Below are 22569 nucleotides of genomic sequence, written 5' to 3' on the forward strand. Positions count from 1 at the left end.
TATATCACTTTGCCTTCCTGCTGTGCCATAAGAAGAGCTTTTAATAGAGGTTCCCATCTCTACATCAGATGAAGACAATTTTATCTGCCTGAACTGTTCGGTGAACATCTCTCCAAAGAACAGTAACTCTCAATTTTATTCTTGTGACTGCTGGATGATTTGAAGTTTGGTTTACTGTTTTATACTTCTTTCCTAAATTAGCTGTTTTGGTCTACATCTCTACTTTTTACAGTGCTTTCTTTGTATTTCTACTTCCAGGGGTCTTTGGGTTTTACAGATGTCCTCTAGAGGGTACAGGGAGGTCCAATCTCTGATGCCCCCTTCCCAGCGACTTTCTGAATGGGCTGTCATCATTACTCCTCAAAGCAGAGGAAGAAAAGAGTCTCAAAGCAGCTAACAATCTCCTTTCCATTCCTCCCCCACAACAAACACTCTGTGAGGTGAGTGGGGCTGAGAGAAGTGTGATTAGCCCAAGGTCACCCAGCAGCTGCATGTGGAGGAGCGGGGGAGCGAACCCGGTTCACCAGATTACGAGTCTACTGCTCTTAACCACTACACCACACTGGACATGTCAGGGAAGTGCTTTTGACCACTAGATGCAAAGCCCACCCAGTATTATGATGTGAGCGCTGACTTCATCTAAGGCGAGACCTTGTGCAGTGCTCAGGATGAGCTATAGGAGAGCAGAGAACGGATGTCGCTTCAGCAACAACCTGCCTTCAAGCGAGTCATGTCTAGGAGCAGCAATTACATCTCCTGCAAGCCCTGCCTTTACTGAAAGATGCCTCTTCAGTTTAGGGCAGGGGTCAGCATACTTTTTCAGCAGGGGGCCGGTCCACTGTCCCTCAGACCTTGTGGGGGGCCGGACTATATTTTTTTTTTGGGGGGGGGGAGAATGAATGAATTCCTATGCCCCACAAATAACCCAGAGATGCATTTTAAATAAAAGCACACATTCTACTCATGTAAAAACCCGCTGATTCCTGAAGCGTCCACAAGCCGGATTTAGAAGGCGATTGGGCCGGATCCAGCCCAAGGACCTTGGTTTGCCTACCCATAGTTTAGGAGGCCCGGCCTGCCCCAGCACTCTTTTATTCCAATAGAGTATCTGGGAAACCTTCTGCAAAAAGCCACCATTAAATCTTGGCATAGTGCCCTCTCAGCAGATACCATCTTATTTGACTTCTTTGTCTGTAGCGGCCCACAGATATGCCTTTATTAAGGCAAGATTTAACGCCTTTCCTTCCAATGTCTTGAATAATAGATTTTCCAATGGTCAGATCTCAGCGGTGTGCGTATGTGATAATAGATCTATAGAATCCTTACAACATATACTATTCTGTTGTTCACTACATTCAGTTTCTCGGATTAGATTTTTGTCCCCTTTATTATTGGAAATCTCGGGTGACTCCTTGGAAACACAGCTAATACATTTACTGGAAGATTCTGATCCGAGTAGGTCCCATTCTGTTGCCAGATTTCTGATAACAGTATTAGCTTACAAGAGGAAAAATGGATTACTCCATGATAATTGATTTTGCCTAAATAATATTGATTTATATTGATAATTTGATATTTTAAGCGCTATATTGTTCTTACTTTAATGGAATTTAGAAATTTACGGTTTGAGATGTACTTGATTTAAACGTATTTTAATCTATTAATTTTAATTTTATTCTGTTATACCTGTTTTGCTGTATGATGTATTGAATATGGGCCTATGGCCGTAATTCTTCTGCAAAAAGAAGGCTTTAAAAATGCACGCCACTCTCTCCTTTTACTGCTAATCCCTCTCCTCCCATTTGCTTGCATCCCCCAAAATGGAGAATGTCTCTGTGAGCAACTTCAAATTCTCCCCATTCCTGCAAAGCAATGCAAAAATATGGCCAAATATTCTGCACTAATTTTTAATCTCCCTTACCCCATAACCTCAAGCAATCTGAGCACCCTTAAACAAAGCAGCTAACAATTATAATGAACCAACCATATATTTCCCAAGGCAGCCACCCTATGCACAATTATACACATTTTAAAAATATCTTTAAAAGAAATGGAACTCGCCTTTGTATAACCAACCAGATGGAGGAATGCAGCCTGATAATGACTTAGAAACTGGGACTCTTAAAACAACTGAAAGCTAAGAACCATTCAATATTCAACTGTTGGGGTTTCTTGTACAAATTTGTATGTTCCTTAAAACTGGACATCACATACCACCTTGAGAGACATGACACTTAAAAAAAAGTTTCAGAGTGCAGATCTTCTAAGCTTATCAGAAATTCAGATGCAATCTCCAGCATCTGAAATATGTATGATGTTTCTGGTGAGTGCAAGCCAGCCCGGTCACAAGAGGTAATGATTTTGTAACCCAACCAAGTTGCACAAATGAATTACTTATACAGTCAAGAAATATGGGAACAGGATGATCTGATGAAGTGATGCTGGTGGGGAAATGCAATTGCTCCACCACTAAGCCTCAGCAAGCATAATGCTCGGCTGAGAAGTTCCCAAAGGCTTCTTCCGTGCAAGCATAATAAAAGTCACTCAGTCACAACGCTGCCGGTCAAGGGGTTGGAGGCCCCTTGCATTCCAGCTAGATGGGTTTTCTCTCAGTTGCTGCCTGAGAATGCGACTGTTAGGGAGAAACTCGCCCAATCAGTTCCAATTTACGAGATACAATACAGGATTGCTGCTTCTGGAGGAGCAGAAAGAAAGTTTTGGCTAACCTAGGGACTTGGTAGCACATGAGCTACTGCAGAGGGGATGCTGGAAGTCACCCTTCCAGCTGGAGTTGGGATGCCGACCAGTCCACTGACCGCCAGTTATCTATTGTGAAACATTCCACGAAGTGTTAAGAAAGTCCTTGTGTAAGTAAGCAGGCTTCCTTTTGCATTGATTACAGCATGGGGTCATCTGATAGCAGTGGCAAGGGGTGAGGGCCCTTTGCTCCTGGGCCATGCAGGAGGCACACAAACACAGGGCTGTGCACACATATGCTGTCAACCACATTTAGGAGCAAAGGAAGGGCAGGATCTGCCCTCTTGAACCTTTCCCCTTCCTCACTTAAGCCACACTCCCTAGCTTTTCCTTGTGGCCATTTTCTTAACTCACTTAACACACACAAGCACACAAAAACATCAACTTAGGGGCACAGGTCTAGAGATGCAACAAGACCGCCACCCTCTCGGCCTCACTGATGTGGTCCAAAAGAAAGCAGAGCAATACGTTTGGCACCAGCTTGGCTGCAGGAGCTGCTGGAAGGAAGCGTACAAGGCGCCATCCAACCGCCTTAGGGACTCCGCCCCATTTTTGTGTAGGATTTACTCCTTAACCTTTTCTTGGATGGGCTTCCATCTACCTTGGCAGATTGATAGGCCCCATCTGCCCCTCACTTCCCTCTACAGCAAGTACAGAAACCACGTTCTTGACCATTGGACCATTGGCCTACTCCACTCAACCCACCAGAGCCTCTCTTCTCATGTAGGAGAAGTCCCTAACTCACCGAGGTTTCGAGACCCATTGACTGCGCTCACCTGGTTTAGTCAGCCAGACGAAGCAGTTTCCAGGGTGTGGCCACTGTCACATGCTGACATCTTCTAGGAGCCACAGGTGAGAGCTTAATGCAGGATGAGGACCAAAGGTGAACAAACTACCGCAGTACGAGAACAATGTGTCTCCCACCAAAGCTACTACCCCTCCCCTAAGACCCCATATATTATTAATATTATTTTATTATTAAAAATAGTTTATTATAAAATGTAACCTATATATTACAGTCTTACCTTCAGGATAAGTATTTTCAGGTTGCGCACTGCGGCAACCCAGAAGTAATGGAGTGTGTTACTTCCGGGTTTCACCACTCGCACATGCGCAGACGGTCAAAATGATGTCATGCGCAGAAGCAGCAAAATCGTGACCCGCGCACACACAGACGCGGATTGTGCTCGCTTCTGGATGCGAACAGGGCTCTGGAACGGATCCTGTTCGCATCCAGAGGTACCACTGTATTGGTAATAATTTTACTAGTTGCCATATTTATTAGTCTTTATTTCTATATTAGTCTATATATTGGCTTTATTATTATTAGCAAAAATAATAAAGCAAAACATGTAAAAGCAGCACTACACAGAAACGAAAATGCTCACCTGACAACATATTTAAAGGGGACAAGTCCTATCCACCCCCCCCCCCACTTAAAAGATGAGCACAACAAAGGCACAGAGAGACAGCAACAGCACCAGGGGGACTTCCCTTATATTGCAATCCTCATGTGTGGGCTCTGGAATGTGCAAAGAAGGGCCGTGGAATCTTCACCTTATAGTTAAGGGCATCTGCTGCCCTGGGAACTCCAGAATCCCAGGTCTCCTTACACCGGCGATACTGCCATTGCACCATTGAAGGAACTGAGCAGGAGGTGATGCCATGACAAGAGGCCTTCAGCGAGGCCTCCTTGCTGATGCTGCCAAGAACGTATGCAAAGAAAGGGGCGGCAGTTGCAAGGAGGACTTGAGATCCAGCTGCACTAGGGAAAACCCATGGAGTTCTGCTGCCTAGTAGGTGGAGGCTGAAATGACTCCTAAATAATCCTGGCACCACATCCCTCTTCGTGACACCAGATCTGAATGCGATTACAAGGCTCTTTTGCAAGCCGCCATGAGAAGCTTTTGCAGCATAAAGCAGCGTATAAGTACTCGGAACCTGCAATTGCTCCTTCGCGCTCTGAGCTAGAAATTATAATTCAGCGACAATTTCCTTTCTAGGAACGTCTTCCGCCCAAGGAAGAATCCACCCATCAGATATCCCAATCACATTGTGGAGGTTTCCAAGACATTTTTGATGATGCAGAAGAAGAAGAAAAATCCAGCCCTCACATGGCATGCCAGCCAAGTCAACTGGGCCTCCTAACTGGGCCTCCTTGTGACCTGGGAGTTAATCCTGGGACTCCCCCTGGAGCTCTGCATGAAACAAGAAGGTTCAGTCCTGGTAGTCAGGGTGCCTTTCAGGGAATCTTCTGCATGGTTTCTTAGAGCTGTCAGTATCAACCCCCCTGGAGTGGGTGGGACTGTGCAGGAGATGAACAAAGTCCTAGGGAAAAGGACTGAGGAGGGGGAAATACGTTTGTGAGGTATAGTGGGATGAATTTAATTAGCCTCAAAAATAAAGGTCATGGGGGCAAGCTATACAGAGTGTGTGCCTTACGATGACAAGGCGGAACATCTGCATTTAATAAGATATATTTTACATTTTATGATTGCTAGCAATAGGGATGGATGGTTAACAAATGTTGGTCGTATATTGGTATTTCCTGACTTTATTTCATTTGCATTCTGAAGAATCTGGGTTGGGGTCCACAGCAACTATGTAAGCTCATCGAGGGCTCAATAAACTCAGGAGAAGCTTACAAGGAAACCTGGAGTTCCCTGGAGCACATTTTGAGAGCAAGCTGAATTAGGCCATAAGGGATTTTAATAGGCTGCAGCCTTACATGCTCCTTGTGCCCAATCCGAAAACCTGGGAACAGACACTGTAAGCATTTTCCAACAATATAGTTCCATGATTAAAGCAAAGGTCTCCTTAGGATTGCAACATATCCTGGGTTGTGAAACTGGAGCAATTTGTTAAGAGTGACAAAATGAAAACAGCTTACCTAATCCTTCTTTAAAAGATCCTATCAAAACGAGAATATAGCATAAGTGTAAAATAAAAAAAAGCTCGACTTCAAACATAAAAAAGGGATGTGAAGCAAGATTTGCATTACATATGCATGCAAATAAGCCCAGCACCGTGAGAGAGACTCAAGAAAGGGGGAGGGGGGAGGAATCACTGCTTATTACCTACTGGGTTATGTTTTGCTGCATGGAGTGAAAACTTTCATTCAGTCCTACGGAAGAAATGCAAATCACAGATTGCTCCCCAATTGCTGCCTTTTGTACTTTAAACAATTCACTAGCAGATTAAAAAGGAAAAAGAAAACTGGTCTTCTGCAGAATGCATTTTAAGTTTACCTATTAATTCAAACGAAGCATATCGCATAAATCTCTGGCACACTTTATAAACGGGTGAGATCAACGAACAGGGAAGAGGAGCTCCAGCATGGCTCCCAATCACAAAGTTTGGCTGGGGAATTTTGGCAATATCCTGTTTCACCCTAGCTCACCCTGAGGGGCAGCCTGGTGGGAACGGCGCAGGGAGATCAAATTCCTATTTTGCTGGGAACCTCACCTGAGAGTCGCTTCCCTGCTCAAGGTTCACAGTGAGAGACAGAGCTAAGAGAAGGGGATCAGCTGCTTGTACCTTCTCAGAACTCTCCAAGTATGGTGATAAAGAAAAGACTTACACTGCGCCTTCATTTGCCTGAGCTGCTCCTTAAAGTGGACATATTTCTCATTTCCCTGCAAGTCAAGGTCACTGTTTCCGCTTTCCAAGGCTTCAAACTTCTCTTCAACTACATTTTTCAAATCCGGCAATGTTTCTGGCTTGTCTCGCTTTAGCTGTGGAAAAACAGAGATAAAATAAACACTTAGATTAATAAATAAATAGCTGTAATCTTGTGACTCGCCAGAGCACATCATGCTTCTCGTCCCATTTTAAAGAGGAGAGGGAGCAGCTATACTTGAAGTACTGGTAAATTTATGAGACTTTCCTCTGTATTCAACTCCATCAAACTGCTACTAAACTCTGGGATTGAAAGCGGGCAGAAGTGGTTATTTATATATTCTGCAGTTGTCATTAAAATCTGATTACTGCATTACGGTTATGGACTGGCTCCTGATCGGAATGAAAACCCTGGAAAGACGGTAAAATTTAGCTACACACAGAACTGTGGCACATAAAGGTGTTAAGAGACCCACTTGGCATTACAGTTGCATTCACACCTTAAGGCTATTAAAGGTGAAACAGAGAACAGAACAGAACAGAAAATGTCACCAGAAATGAAATATTTTCAATAGTAATTTATACACTGGGTGCACAACAGCACATTAAAGGTAAAGGGACCCCTGACCATTAGGTCTGGTCACGGCCAACTCTGGGGTTGCGGCGCTCATCTCGCTTTACTGGCCGAGGGAGCCGGCGTACAGCTTCCGGGTCATGTGGCCAGCATGACTAAGCCACTTCTGGCGAACCAGAGTAGCGCACGGAAACGCCGTTTACCTTTCCGCCGGAATGGTACCTGTTTATCTACTTGCACTGGTGTGCTTTCAAACTGCTAGCTTGGCAGGAGCAGGGACCAAGCAACGGGAGCTCACCCCATCACAGGGATTCAAACCACTGACCTTCTGATCGGCAAGTCCTAGGCTCAGTGGTTTAACCCACAGCGCCACCCACGTCCCTTCAACAGCACATTCAATTGCCACAAAAAGCACTTGAAGTGTTGCTTGGGGGGGAAAGGATAGCCAATGTGTTGGATGAATGCACCATGTTCAGCCTTCATCAATCTGACTCCCTTCATAGGTTGTTGCACTACTAATTCCCATCATTCCCAGTCAGCATGGTCAATGGGAAAGGCTGGACCACCCTCCTTCCCCTCAGAGCAGAGAGGTCCAGTGTGGTCCTGACTCTTTCTCTCTATGCCAGCATTTGGGCAGGGACTTGTCGAACATAAGTGAGTAAAAAGGATGGCCTGATTCAGCAGATATAGGTATACATTTGCATGTATAGGAGCATCCCAAAAGCACCATCTCTGACTGGAAAGCACAATCACATTCCTGAGTCCTTAGCTGACTAGATGAGATGGCAAAGATCTCAGCAAAGATATCCTGAAGTTTCAAGGGTGCCTGCACACTGTTCCAGGGAAAATCAAAGGGACTGGCTTTCTAGCTACAGAGTGAGCTTACAAAAATTTAAGTAAAAAAAAAAAACAGAAATCCAGCTCTGTCACAGTATAAGACTGACACAAGCATTTTCAGAGGCATATTCTAGAGTGCACCTTGAATGAATGTGGAGTGCTGGCAGGGCTTTTGGGACCTGCTAGGAACACTTGTCTGTGGCTACACAACGCAGGGGAAGATTAGTAGGGAGGGACGCACTTTTGGGGGAAGTATGTCAAAAAGTACTAATCTTTTTATGATGAAATGTCTGAGGAACAATCAGATTCCCTGGAAATACAATTTGAAAACCTGGGCTCAAAAGCACTATGCAAATACTTCTGGGGCTGTACAGAGGCTTGAAGATCCCTCTAAAAACTCACCTCTCCAGCCAAGATCTCCAAGTTCCCTGTCTATATGCTCCACACACTATTTTTACCGAATTTTTATTATTAATTAAATTTCCATATTGCCCTTCATCAAAAGATCAGAGAGTGATTTACAATATATATATTGTAAAACCCATAACATAATAACAAGGAAAAACAATAACCCCTCTTCCACAGTCCAGGGAGAAGAGGAATGTTATTGCCTGGAGCCTAAAGGTATGCAATAAAGGAGCCAAGCGAACCTCCCTGGGGAGAGCATTCCACAAGCAGGAAGCCACCAACGAAAAGGCCCCGTTCTTGTGTTGCCGCCCTCTGGACCTCTCAAAGAGGGGGCACACGAAGAAGGGCCTCTGATGATGACTGCAGGGTGCAGGTTGGTTCATATGGGGAGAAGTGGTCCATGAAATATTGTGTTCTTGAGCAGTTTAAGGCTTTATGGGTCAGAACCAGCACTTTTGAGTTAGGCCTAGAAACTAATTGGCATCAACCTAGCTAGTGTTAGCAGGATGTCATTTCTCAAAACATAATCAGAGAGAAACTGATCCTGTGTACAGACTTTCCGTGGGCTTCTGGTTGGCAACTGTGAGAACTGATGGGCCTTTGCTCTGATCCAGCAGAGATTCTCTTAGGTTTGTATGCAGGTAAAGTTCACCTGCCAAAACAAATTTCCAAGGCCCTCCTCTCTGCTCCAATTTCAGATACACATTGCTTTACGTGTGACACACATGCACACCCTTCATAAATCTCCAGAGAGCAACCCATCATTTCTCAAACAATGGCACCACTTTGGCCAAATTACCTCTGCAACCATGGGTGCTCCCAGTCCTTCGCCTAGGCAGTTATTATCATGATCACGCTACAAGGTCATGTCAAAGGGAGGCGTTGGAATTCTTACCTGCCAAAGCTGGACATCACACCTGGAATACTGCACGGGTACAAAGCAACTCTCCAAAATGAGATATACAGTGGTACCTTGGGTTACATACTCTTCAGGTTACTCCGCTAACCCAGAAATATTACCTCGGCTTAAGAACTTTGCTTAAGGATGAGAACAGAAATCGTGTGGCGGCGGCACGGCGGCAGCGGGAGGCCCCATTAGCTAAAGTGGTGCTTCAGGTTAAGAACAGTTTCAGGTTAAGAACAGACCTCCAGAACGAATTGAATTCTTAAGCCGAGGTACCACTGTACTATCAGGAGCTCAGACAAACAACCTCCTGTCGGCAAGGAGTAGTCTGGACCTCTTTCACAAGCCTAGCCGCAAGTATTTTAATGCCTATGTAGTAATGAAAGACTAGGAATCTGAAGGTGCATCTCTGTGGAAGGAGGAGTTTTATGCAACCATTCGATGGGACTGAGTATTACACCACTGTTGAGATCCGAAACGGTGCAGGAGCTAAGTGTCTATGTCCGCATTTGGATGGAATTTCACCATCCAAGAAGTCACTCAGTAACCTTAGGCAAGACAAGACTAACTCTCTCAGACTGGAACCTGCAATATGGAGAGAATAATGGTGAGCTACTTTATAGGGCTAACATTAGGATAATCAAGAAAGGTGTAAATGAAACACTTTTATCATGGTAAGAATATAAACGTTGGGGTTCTATCCAGTGGTGGCTTTGCACGAGGGAAAAGCACTTCCACACAAAACTGGGTACCTATTAACTGCCAATTCCCCCATCCACTGCTGCTCTGTGAGTGATCCCCCATATTGTTCAGGAATGTCCTCCATCAGGATCTTCTTTCAAAAGAGCACAGGGTCTGCAACGCACAGGGGGAATTGAGGAAAACCAGATGCTCTGCTTTATGTAAATAAGAACTATTTCTATTGGTGCAAGGCTGCCAGTAAAGACAACCCCTTATTTATTATTCCTGAATACAGTGGTGCTTTGAAGGCATTTGGGGCCAACAAGGAAGTCCTTACACTGCCCCTCCAGAGACTACAAACAGCGTTATTCAAACATGATTGTAAACCATCTTTCTATGGCTGGATCTACACCAATTGCAAAAACGCTTTTTAAAAGTTATTTGGCTCTCAATACATCAGCTGATTGCTACAGCACTCTCCGGTGTCACATGTTTATAATGCATTTTTAACGCTTTAACTCACCAGTGTACATTAGTCCTGTGTAAAGCGCCCTGAGTGGGACGCGGGTGGCACTGTGGGTTAAACCACAGAGCCTAGTTGTTGCTAATCAGAAGGTTGGTGGTTCAAATCCCCGCAACGGAGTGAGTTCCTGTTGCTCAGTCCCTGCTCCTGCCAACCTAGCAGTTCGAAAGCACGTCAAAGTGCAAGTAGATAAATAGGTACTGCTCCGGCAGGAAGGTAAATGGCTTTTCCGTGTGCTGCTCTGGTTCGCCAGAAGCGGCTTAGTCATGCTGGCCACATGACCCGGAAGCTGTACGCCGGCTCCCTCAGCCAATAAAGCGAGATGAGCACCACAACCCCAGAGTCGTCCGCAACCAGACCTAACGGTCAGGGGTCCCTTTACCTTTACCTTTTTAAAGCGCTCTGAGAACCTCTTTGTGGAAAAGTAGTAGATAAGTATTATAAAAAGACCAGCGGGATCTGCAACAAAATGTTGCAGTGCACTCACACCTCAAGGTTCCTTCCAGCTGATTATGCCCCAAAATATTATAAGCAACTCAAGCCAGGAACTGTACACACACACACACATTTTACATTTGCATCCGAAAGCCAACATTTTCTGGCTACTGAGCGTGTTCAGCCGAGGAAGCTGCCTCTTAAAGTGTTGTTTAAACATATACTACTGCAAGTGTCAAGAGTTCTCCTAAGCATGCCAATGCCTCATTTCTGAGCTGTCCTGTTGCAGCTACAATCCTGTCTACCCTCGCTACGCCAGAGTTTACTGTTAGAGGGAGTGATAAATAAATGTTCAACTGCTTTGACTGGCGTCACTGGCACCGTTAGAGCTGCCGCATAATACCCATTTCACAGTTGTAAGAAATCAGTCTTTTAGTGTGGCAGCAATGAACCTTGGGAACTCCCTGCCTATTGACAACAGGTAGGTGGCAACTTTGCTGTCATTTCCTGGAGCCTGCTCAGTACGTTTTGGTTTAGGCCAGGTATCCAGACATGGACAAGTTACATGAATTCTAACCTGTTTTATACTTGCTGATGAATTTAATTAGTTTTTAGGTGTTCTTTGAATACCTGTTTTTAACCTGCCTTTTATCGATAATTGTAGCATTTTGGGTTTTGTTTGTTTTTCCTAAAAACCCTTTGAGGTTTTATTACAATTGAACGGTACAGACATTTTGTGAAATCAATAAATTTACCACCCAAGGGACTTGTCCTTCAAATATTTGGAAAGATTCGCACATGCCAATACAAACTCAACTCATAAAGCACACAGTAAACGCTTTAAAGGGACAATTTTTGTATTCTTGTTTTGTACTTGTGAACCGCCCTGTGTTCTTCGGATGAAGGGTGGCATAAAAATTAAATAAATAGACTGGTGAGACCCATAAACTACTGCTTCATGCGTTTATATTTTTCTCATGATCTGGGAGCAACTCCCCCAACTTCAAAAACCTGAAAAACATACCAAGTATTACATACACTGTCATTCATGAAAGCCCTCGGTGTCAAGTTCCTCTCCGACAGAAAAAGGAGGCAGTGAAGAAACAAAAAGCAGACATGGAGGATGATGAATCTGCGATTACATCATAAGAAAAAAGATGGTCTGGGAGGCAAAATCTATAGAATGATATAATCTGAAATCTTTGCTTTTTTTATAAAAAAAAAGATTAAAATGTGAGGGAGGAATCTGGCAAGAGCTTTCAACTAAATTAGAAGAATGCCAGAAAGACAAGGAGGAACAGATGTTCTTGAGTTCTATTCATGACAGAAAAAAACCTGCTTTTATAATTATAGGAAGGTGACTTATAAACCACGCTATATGTTCTGAAATACCATGTGGTGCTGCTCTTCAAAAGCCGCGCTACTTCAGAAATAACATCACCGAAAGCTTTCCACACATCAAAAACAAACCAACTCCAATTGCGGAAAGCTAACTAGGCCCTGGTTCAGGCCTAGCTTTCTCGCTGAAAATTGCTTCGGAAAATTTAAGCCTTCTAGAAAAGACAACAGAGTGTCTTGCGTCACCTTAAAAGCCTTTATGAATGCACTGCAGCATAAGCTTTTGTGGACCACACGTCATTTTCCCCACTCTCAAAAAAGGCATGCACGGTCCTCTGGTCTACGAAATCATCTTGCCATAATAAAACTTGTTAGTCCTCAGGTGCCACAGGTCTTGTGTTTTTCTGCAATGGACTAATGTAGCTACTGCCATGGAAATGCTTAAAAAGGGGGATAGTTTGCTTGATTCAGCCCCTTTCCCACTCCTTTGATTTTAATATCTGGCTGGCTCCCGGGTTCTCTGTAGCTTGGGTTCTGTATAGTCTTCACGGCTGCAAGGACTGTACATTGTTTTTGTTGATTCTGTGAAGTATGTTACAGGTTGCAAACAAACAAATAAATATTGCATAAAGTCAAGTCTGAACAATCCCCTATCCTACAAGCATATGAAGACTCCAACTCTTGCCAGTCCCCAGCCAACGTGACCAGTTGTTGTCAGAGCTGTCAAACAACATCTAGAGGACTACAGCTTCCACAGCCCAGAAATTATAATATGGGCAGTCTCTCTAAGAGAAAAGGTGTATTCTTGGGATATGTTATGGAAGCAGATTGAGCAATTCACTATGTTAGAAGGACATTTTACTATTTTATGAAAATCAAATTTGTGGTACCTTTCCAGCTGCACCCACCCCCTGCTCAATTCCAGATAAATTATGGGGTAATTTGACACGGGTGGAGCTGTGGTCTAAACCACAGAGCCTCTTGCTGATCAGAAGGTTGGCGGTTCGAATCCCTGCAACAGGGTGAGCTCCTGTTGCTCATTCCCTGCTCCTGCCAACCTAGCAGTTTGAAAGCACGTCAAAGTTCAAGTAGATAAATAGGTACAGCTCCAGCGGGAAGGTAAACGGCGTTTCTGTGCGCTGCTCTGGTTCACCAGAAGTGGCTTAGTCATGCTGGCCACATGACCCAGAAGCTGTCTGCAGACAAACGCCGGTTCCCTCGGCCTATAGAGCGAGATGAGCGCCACAACCCCAGAGTCGTCCGCGACTGGACCTAACGGTCAGAGGTCCCTTTACCTTTACCTTTGAGCACTACAATTCAATCTAGGCTATCATGGAGCACCGTGGTGGTGTTTATACGTTTGTTATCTCACTGAAGACATCAGGTTAAATCAAGCAACACCTTCTTGGCTCATGGTGCTTCAAAGGCAGGAACATGGCGATCCAGGTAAAGCAACATGTTTTGCAGCAATTACGTCAGCTAAGAAATAGCAATACATTCCAATCAGCACCTTAAAGGCATTTGGCAATCCACCTGAGTTGTGCATGGTTTTGAACCAGGGATGAGGGCATAGTGTGTATCCATGTGTATCCATAACACCTGCGAATGACACAGTCGCGCAAGCAGGGAGCGGCCAAAACATACACGGGCAGATGGGTCAATCCCCAAAACTTATTGACAACAACACTGGCGACGGCAGTCCTCATGGAGACAGCACTTGTTCTCCACCAATATTGTGCAAACATGCTTTCGAGATATTGTGTTAATCAATATCAGCTATTGTTTACCTAGAGCTTTTAAATGCGCAACGTGCTTTCTGACACTTCACCTCATTGCCCTCTTAGCAATCCTGCAAGCCCCCTCCCCAAAATGTCTCCTCTGCTACAGGCATCAAACTCCTGCAAAACAAAGCAATCTTCTCCCCCCTTGCCGCATAAGTTTCGGAAGTCAACTAACTTCGTTTATGTTCATACTGCCGACTCAATGAGGAATACATGGAACTGGCAGGCAGGAAGTTCATGAGGACTTTATTACTGAAGTTAATGGAGGTAGGGAAGTATCCTTCCAGCAGGGGCACAGAAGCTGAAAGCCAATAACTTATCCAAGAGACACTTGCTTTTCCAACAATGTTTTTCCTGAATGCAAAGCCCTTCTGTGTATGAAGAAGTGTGAAACCACATGCAGATTGCCACATCCATGTGCTATACTGTATGTGCACATGCAATACACACTGGGAAGCTGTGGCTGATCATAGCTTCCTTGTGCATGTCTTCTTCTTTTTTGGCGAACACTCATAGCTGAATAAGATTGTCTTCCATGCAGATGGTCTTGACAGTGAGTCTGTAAGTGACTGTGGAGGCCAATTCTGGATCCACACGTCCTTCCACAGTGGGGACATCGGTTTCTGGGCGGAAGGTGATCACAGTGAGCCTTCCTCTTAGCACATTTCTACCTTTCATCCTGAGTTCAAGCGTCTAAAAGGCCATGACACCTTTGATAAAGGCTGTTCTCCAACTGGAGCACTTGCAGTCAGCGTTTCCCAGTTGTCAGTGTTTATACATTTTTTTTAGATTTACCTTCAGAGAATCTTTAAACTTCTTCTGTTGACCAGCATTACTTTCCATTTTTAAATCCGTAATAGAGTAGTTGCTCTGGAAGACGATAATCAGGCATCCAAACAACATGACCAGTCCAACGAAGTTGATATTAAAGAATCATTGCCTCGACACTGGTGATCTTTGCTTCTTCCAGTACACTGACATTGGTTTGCCTGTCTTCCCTAGTGATGTGTAATTTTTTTCGGAGACTCTGTTGATGAAATATTTCGAGAACTTGGAGATGGTGTTTATAACTGGCCCACGTTGCTAAAGCATACAGTAAGGTTGCTAGTACAATAGCTTTGTTAACAAGCATTTTGGTTTCCCTGAGAATGTCCCGGTCCTCAAACACTCTGCACTTCAATCGGGAGAAAGCTGCATTCACAGAGCTCAGGCAATGCTGGATTTGTGCATCAATGTCGGCCCTTGTGGAAAGATAACTGCCAAGGTAGGAGAAGTGATCGACACTTTCCAACGTCACACCATTGAGCTGGATTTTGGTGCTACAGAGGGGTTGTTTTGTGCTTGTTGGTGCACCCCTTGGGTTTTCTGGATGTTGAGCAGTAGGCCAAGTTTTTCGTAAGCTCCTGTGAAGATATTTAGGAAGGTCTGGAGGTCATCCTCTTGAATGTATACACACTACATTGTCATCAGCATGTATGTGCAGACTGAAATATACATAGTTGTGATTGCCACATGTTACAATCCACAGGTTAGCCTTTGCCGTTTCATCCATTAAAGCAGCATATAAAATGTAAAAACTTGATGTGGCCTCTAGTGAATCCAGCTATGTGCACTAGGAATACGCACATAACCACTTTAGAGTTAACTAACTGGTTCATAGAATCATAGAATTGTAGAGTCAAAAGAGACCCTCAAGGGTCTCATCTACTTCAATCCCCTAGTTGTTGTTGTTGCTGCTGGTGTTGTTGGCATCCGTCTGACTCAAGCGACAATAAAGTGCGCCTCCGGGGGTGAAGTCAAACCGCTGCTTTAGCAGCACCCAAGAGACCTCCATGGGGCACAAGCCCAGGCAGTGGGTACAGAGGTCCTGGATTGCTCAGACAATAAGACATGTGGTCCAAAGGAAAACAGAGCAATACATTTGGCACCAGCTAGGCTTGGCTGCAGGAGCTGTCCAAAAGAGGCATACAGGGTGCCATCCAACCATCTTAGGGATGGGTTTACTCCTTAGGACTGTCTCGCCAGAGTGGTGCATACTCTAGTTATCTCCCGCTTGGACTACTGCAATGCGCTTTATGTGGGGCTACCTTTGAAGGTGACCCGGAATCTACAACTAATCCAGAACGCGGCAGCTAGACTGGTGACTGGGAGCGGCCGCCAAGACCACATAACACTGTGCTCCCAGTATGCTTCTGAGCACAATTCAAAGTGTTGGTGCTGACCTTTAAAGCCCTAAACGGCCTCGGTCCAGTATACCTGAAGGATCGTCTCCACCCCCATCGTTCTACCCGGACACTGAGGTCCAGTGCCAAGGGTCTTCTGCCAGTTCTCTCACTGCGAGAAGCCAAGTTACAGGGAACCAGGCAGAGGGCCTTCTCGGTAGTGGCACCCGCCCTGTGGAACGCCCTCCCATCAGATGTCAAAGAGAAAAACAACTATCAGACTTTTAGAAGACATCTGAAGGCAACCCTGTTTAGGGAAGCTTTTAATGTTTGATGGATTACTGTATTTTAATATTTTGTTGGTAGCCACCCAGAGTGGCTGGGGAAGCCCAGCCAGATGGGTGGGGTATAAATATATTATTATCATTATCATTATCATTATCATCAACATCATCAACATCACAAAGATATCCCGCAAGGCAGCAGAGATCAGAGTTTTCCTTCTTTTAGTTGGGCTGCCTTCCTAGGTTGACAAGCCCCACCTGCCCCTTACAAACCCTACCGATAAATATTGGGGAACACTTCCAAACCACGAGAACAATTTGTCCCGGTGTGCATTGAAATGTCATTTTTCCTCCAGGTTTTTTGCTTGCTCGTTACATAAGGCAAAACTGTTTGGTGTGATTTAAATTGAAGGAAGTCTTCTGGTGCCCACCATCAAACCAGGCGGCCCACAAAGCCCCTTCTAGGTATGCTTCTGTAACTACTCAGACATGCAGGTGACCAGTGAATCGCACTCTTGAGCCCCACAAGATAATCATTTCAGCTAAATTATATAAAAACCATGTGACTCAAGACTACGAACGAAGACTTTTCAGCACTGCCGAGGCTGAAATAATCCAAGCAAAGTTAAAATAGAGGCCTAATAGCTTTAATGGTAATCATTTTCCCTATTGTTGTTTCATCTAGAAACTGTGTGTGTGTGTGTGTGTGTGTGTGTGTGTGAGAGAGAGAGAGAGAGAGAGAGAGAGAGAGAGAGAGAGAGAGTGTGTTAGTTTAATATATGTGGCTGACTCGTTTTGTACAAACATGTACAGAAGCTTGTGGCTGCTTATCATTTTTTGTGATAAAATAGTTGTTATTGTACCTACCACAAAACTCCTTCCAATGCTTTATATTAATGCTGTGATTCATAATTGGATTAGTCAGAACAATTTACAGTTTCAGGTTGAGGTGGAGAATTATGCCGTCTTATATATTAGTTTTTGACCGAAGCACAGCCATTAAAAAACCCCAACAACAACAGGATTTCTTGCTTGCAGCAGCACTATTTAGGGAGGTCATGAGGGCAGCTACACACTTCACAAGAGATGACTCAGCCAGAATGTATATATATATGTCACACAAAGAAATGGGTTCGTGCACTAGAAAAGCAAACACTAATTTCTTTACTTCAAAAATCGTGACGTTACGACGCATCTTGCATTGAGCATTTGGATTTATGGAAAAGCTATGTGTAAGTTTTATGAGTGAACTATTATTAACTTTTATTCTATGCTCCTTTCATAGAAGAGACACGCAGAGCAGATGGATGTCAACAACAAGTATAATTAAAGAAAATTAAAAGTGCTACCCAATGAATTTCTCTTATTAAAAAATATTAAGACCATTTATAGGAATGACGGATATTCGGTACGTAGAGCATGGTAATAATTTTATTACAGTTATGTTCAACGGTTCCTGTTAGTTGAAAAGTAAGGTCTTGTTTTCTTTTCATTTGCTAATACGCAGCAACATAACTGAGGAAGTTACGTGTTCTTCATTCAGTTCCACTATTTAGGGGTTAAATTACAAAGTAAAATAACAATCTAGCTGTTTCCTTAGGCACAAACCAATGACCATGGCTGGCAATGGCCAACTCTTCATATATCACATTATGACAATTATTGTAAGGAGGTAACACTGGCTAAAAAACAAAGCCTGTTCTAATTTCTGCCATCACCTCATTTTTCAAGAATGAATGGGATTACTCAAACTGCCACACAGTTCCAAAGCATATAAACACCTACATGCCAATATAAATCTTGAGGAACTTGTCATAAAGACATCACAGCGTCCTACCTGGTACTATTGCAATCTCAGAACTACGAGGAATTATTTGCAACAGGTAGAACAATTGTGATAACCTGAATGCATACATAATATAATCAAGAGAAGCCATTGGCACATCAACCCAAACACCTCATAATCCAATTCCTTTCGCATTATTCCCACGGGCTCTTGTTTCCTATCAACACTAGACCCACGAAGTAACTAACATAGAAATTTCAAGGTTTCCGGCAAGAAAGACGAACTTTGTTCTGCAAAGAAGGAAGTCAGACTGAAACTCAGCATCCATTTCCTGGGAGAAAACGCAAGGAGGGGGAGTCTGTTGCACCTAAAGCTACCCACTAACTATATGGAACTTCTATAGAAAAGAAAACTGCACAGAGGGACTGTATACTAAGATGTAACTCAGAAGATATTAGCAATATCGATAAAATACGAAGGAAAAGAGAAACGAACTAAGGTCTTTTTAAGCAGTACCGCTGTGCTGAATTCTGGGACAATATATTTTCACTTCTCTAGTAACCGACTTTTCATTTTCATTTCCTGACAACTTAGCCTAATTGTCTGTATGTTTAAGTATATGGATACGTAACAGTGTGAGGGTTTTCTCTCTTTGCCTTTTGTGTGTGTGCTTTGTCGTACGATTTTGTAAAATGTTGATAAAATCGTTTTATTTTATAAAAGAAAATGCTGAATAATTGGGGGAAATCCCCAAATGTGCATCTTCCCTTCCCCACCCCTTAGTACTGGGGTTATTTTGAAAACCACAAAAGAGTCTCTGAGACAGCTATCAAAAGCAAGACTGTCAGAAGGAAAGGCTGCCTGCCCCTTTAACTTCAGGTAGGTTGCCGTGTTGGTCTGACGCAGTCGAAATATATTAAAAAATAAAAAAATTGTCCAGTAGCACCTTAGAGACCAACTAAGTTTGTTCTTGGTATAAGCTTTCATGGCTGGCAGGAGCCAAGCTTGGGTGCTGGAATGGTAAGCTCTTGATTGGGGGGCAACTGGTGGTGCTTTTAAGACAGTAGGAAAATAGGAATCTGCCTTGCACAGAGTCTTACCATGAGGTCCATCGGGTTCACAGTATTGTCCACACTGGTGGGCAACATTAGCGCCAGATTTAGGGCAGTGTGGTTCCCCTGCATGGTTTAGGAACTTCTGGCTTTATTCCCCACCCCCTTAAAGCCATTCATATGATTATCTCAGATGGTGCACTGACTGTGAGATCCACACAGCCTTTGTATTTGCAGGACTGTGGCTTCAGATGCTGCTAGAATGCCCAGTGAGTCCCAGTTAAATAAATCCCTCCCTAGAATAAAGAGCCTGATGCTAAACGGCTCTAAAAAGAGAGCAATGCATGTATTTGTGAGCCTCTGAGACAGTCCTGAAGAGCCACCTAAAAGAAGCAGTATCACTGCTTGCAATCCCATTGGGTGGATGCATCATTGCATCACAGCATGCAATCCAGTAGTCAATCCAGTGTATCACCAAAACAGAGGCGAAAAAAATCTGCATTAAATTTGTACGTGCTCATTTGTATGTGTAGTAGCAATTTTAGCAGTGACAGTTATAATTTAAATAGAAATTCAAGGCATCTCACTATAGCGGGCTAGACTAGGACCATGTGCTCGGTCTTGCTGTCCAGGTGCTAAACACTGATAGGTAACTTCTCATGGCTTTAAAGCAGACATTGCTTTAAAAAGGACTACTTCCAACAGAGGACAGTCCTCTGCAAAGTAGGACACATGGCCACCTAATCTTGGTGCCTTACTAAGCCTATGTGCCTAGAAAATGGTACTGCAGAAAAAAACAGAAAACTGCAAGCTGACACATTCCTTACTTAGGAAGTTTCCATATAAAGACAGTATAAAGTAAGTAAGTTTGCATTAATAGGTTTCTACAAAATCTTGGTTTTTTTAAAAAAAAATATATAGTGCTATTATTTAACCTTTCTTTCTCAAGAATCCCCCTGGAAAATTAGTCACTTAACATATTGCATTTGCTTTGGACCCAGGGCATAGTCGAAAAGTCTCCTCATGCAATCATTAATTTATTTATATTTGGATAACCATTATTTCACAGGGAGGAGGGAGGGGGGAGAGAATCATGAGAGCAAAGCAAATTTGCAAGTTGAGTCACACGTGGCCTTTCTGAATCATCTGAGAACCAAATCTTTGGCGTGACTCATCTCTGCTAACTGAAATCAGGCTGCAAAGTTTCTGCTCGAAAAAGAATTAAGAAGAAAAAAGAACCTCCGCCAACTAAAAGCACTTATTTGTTCGCCGCCTTTTCTTCTTTTGCCGAAGCGCCACCTAAAAATTCCAGAAATGGAGCAGCGCAAAACTGGTTTGTGGTGTGCAAAAATGAAAGGGGGGATTTGCAACTGCAAAGCTAAAGGGCCGATTAATCAGCGAAACGGCTGCCTTTTCCACTGATTTGAAACCAGCTCCTCCACAAAAAGCCAGAATCACCGCAGGGCTAATATCTGATCCAGGAGACGGAACAGACTGCTGGACATCATGCCTGAGGCACTGGAACCTAGGAAAGCTGGAACCTAGGTGTCAGGGTTTCTGGGAGAGAGGAGGAGATGACAGAGGAGACGGAGAGCGAGTGGGAGGAGGGGCAGAAGGATGAGGAAGAAGATGACGGAATTCTGAGGGAATCCACGAGTCTGAGCAGCGAGTCAGAGGATTCTCAAAAGGGGGTTACCTTAATCAAGCAAAAGGGAGGAGAAGGGAGAAGCGGAGAGGAGCCCAGTGGAAGACAGACGCAGCAAGAGGCGTCTCAGCCGGAACGGAGTAAAGGGGGTGGAGTCGTCAGCCTCTCGGAGGGAGCAGGATTAGGAGAGAACAGAGAAAGGGGGTTGGAGCAAGGTGTTCAGCCGGAAAGGGTGGAGAGCAGAACAAGGGGTGGTGTAGCGGTCGAAAGAAAGGTCAGCAGCAACGTACGCGCGCCAAGTTCAAACGTAGAGGCGCGCGGAAGTGGAGAGAGCTCAGGGGAGGAGCCCGGCCCTAAAGCCAGAAGGAGGGGGGAAGAGGCGGCAGAGGATTCAGCCTCAGGCGAGTCACGGAGAGAGGGAACCCAGGGGGGCAGGAAGACCCTGCGGAAAAGAAAGGAGAGGAAGAGGTGGTCTAGAGCCAGGCTATTAAGTTGGTGTGGAAGAGGGGAGGAGTCAGAGGGGACTTCAGCGGTCTAACGTGACAGACGTACGGCCACGATGCTGAACTGTACGAGAAGCAGAAATCTTCAATAAACTTTTCCTGTAAATAAACTGCAACGGAGTGAGGTCTCTTGTGAGCTAGGACCCGTCCTGGGTGGCCGTGACAGTAAGTCCCCTCTCAGAAAGCAAAAATTTTTTTTTGCGAAGCTCACGAACGGGAGCAGCCATGAGCGCTGAGGAGCAGCTGGTTGCACTGCGGGATCAGGTTACCGCTCTCACATCGGCAGTCGTTGCTTCGCAGAAGAAGAATGACGACTTGGAGAAGACGTGCCAGGATTTGCAGGCAAGGTGGGAACACGCGGACAGGGCGGGGGCCCCAGGTTCCAGAGCGGAGGGCATTGCGCTTGGACGGAGGGGGGGTGCCCTGGTTCCGCATTTTAATGGCAACTTGCAAGACTATCCCAATTTCAGAGCGGACGTCGTATATGCACTGCATTTACTCCGTCACGATTTTAAAGATGAGGAGGAGAAAGTGGGGTTCATTGTTTCGCACCTGCATGGGGAGGCCAGGGCTTGGCTACGCAATCTGTGGCGCGAAGATGGACCGGCCCGTCGCAATTCAACTGCGTTCATCAAAGCGATGGATTCTTGTTTTCAATCCTCTGTGGATGTGGACATTGCGCGCCGTCAAATGCACGGGCTGAGGCAGGGGAAAGCGACTGTGCGCCAATACCACTCTAAATTTTTTGCATTGCTCACCGCCTTAGATTGGCCAAAGGACAGTAAGCCGGTCAGAGATCTTTTTTGGGAGGGATTGAGCCCCCCCATCAAGGATGAGATCGCTAGGGGGGACAGACCCCAGACCCTAGAAGACGTGGTGCAACGGGCTTTAGCTATTGGAATTCGACATGAGGGACGTCCGTGGCACGAGGAGGACGGGCCCCAAGCGCGTGCGCAAGCGAGGACTCTCCCTTTTGTGCACAGGGATTTCAGCCGTGCGCACCCCTCGCCAATGGGGAAGGACAGCGAGGAGCCAATGGAGATTGGTGGTGCTAGGGCTCAGAAGCCATCCCAGAGCCCTGTCCCTGGTGCAGCCAAAGCGAAGCCTCCTAGAGGAACCAGGAAGTGTTACATCTGTGACAGTGCGCACCATATGGCGAAGGAGTGCCCCCAGAGGCTCCAGAAGCACACTGCAGCACTGGCAACTGTAACAGCAGAGGTGCAACCAGGGGAGCAGCTTCAGGGAAACGACAGTGCCTGGCTGGAAGCAGAGCTACTGGGG

At 44.8% G+C, this 22569-nt stretch overlaps 1 protein-coding gene across 3 annotated transcripts in view; it reads right to left on the bottom strand.

Moving 5' to 3' along the window:
* NSMCE2 (NSE2 (MMS21) homolog, SMC5-SMC6 complex SUMO ligase) overlaps positions 1 to 22569 on the bottom strand; it is a 193492-nt gene that overhangs the window by 114082 nt on the left and 56841 nt on the right. For all 3 annotated transcript variants that reach the window (XM_081919034.1, XM_081919032.1, XM_081919033.1), the window contains exon 4: positions 6338 to 6491. In XM_081919034.1, coding sequence (XP_081775160.1) covers positions 6338 to 6491 — 154 coding nt within the window. The remainder of the gene's footprint in view (positions 1 to 6337; positions 6492 to 22569) is intronic.

Source organism: Podarcis melisellensis, assembly GCF_964234715.1.
Source record: "Podarcis melisellensis genome assembly, chromosome: 7".
In the NCBI taxonomy this organism is placed as follows: Eukaryota; Metazoa; Chordata; class Lepidosauria; order Squamata; family Lacertidae; genus Podarcis; species Podarcis melisellensis.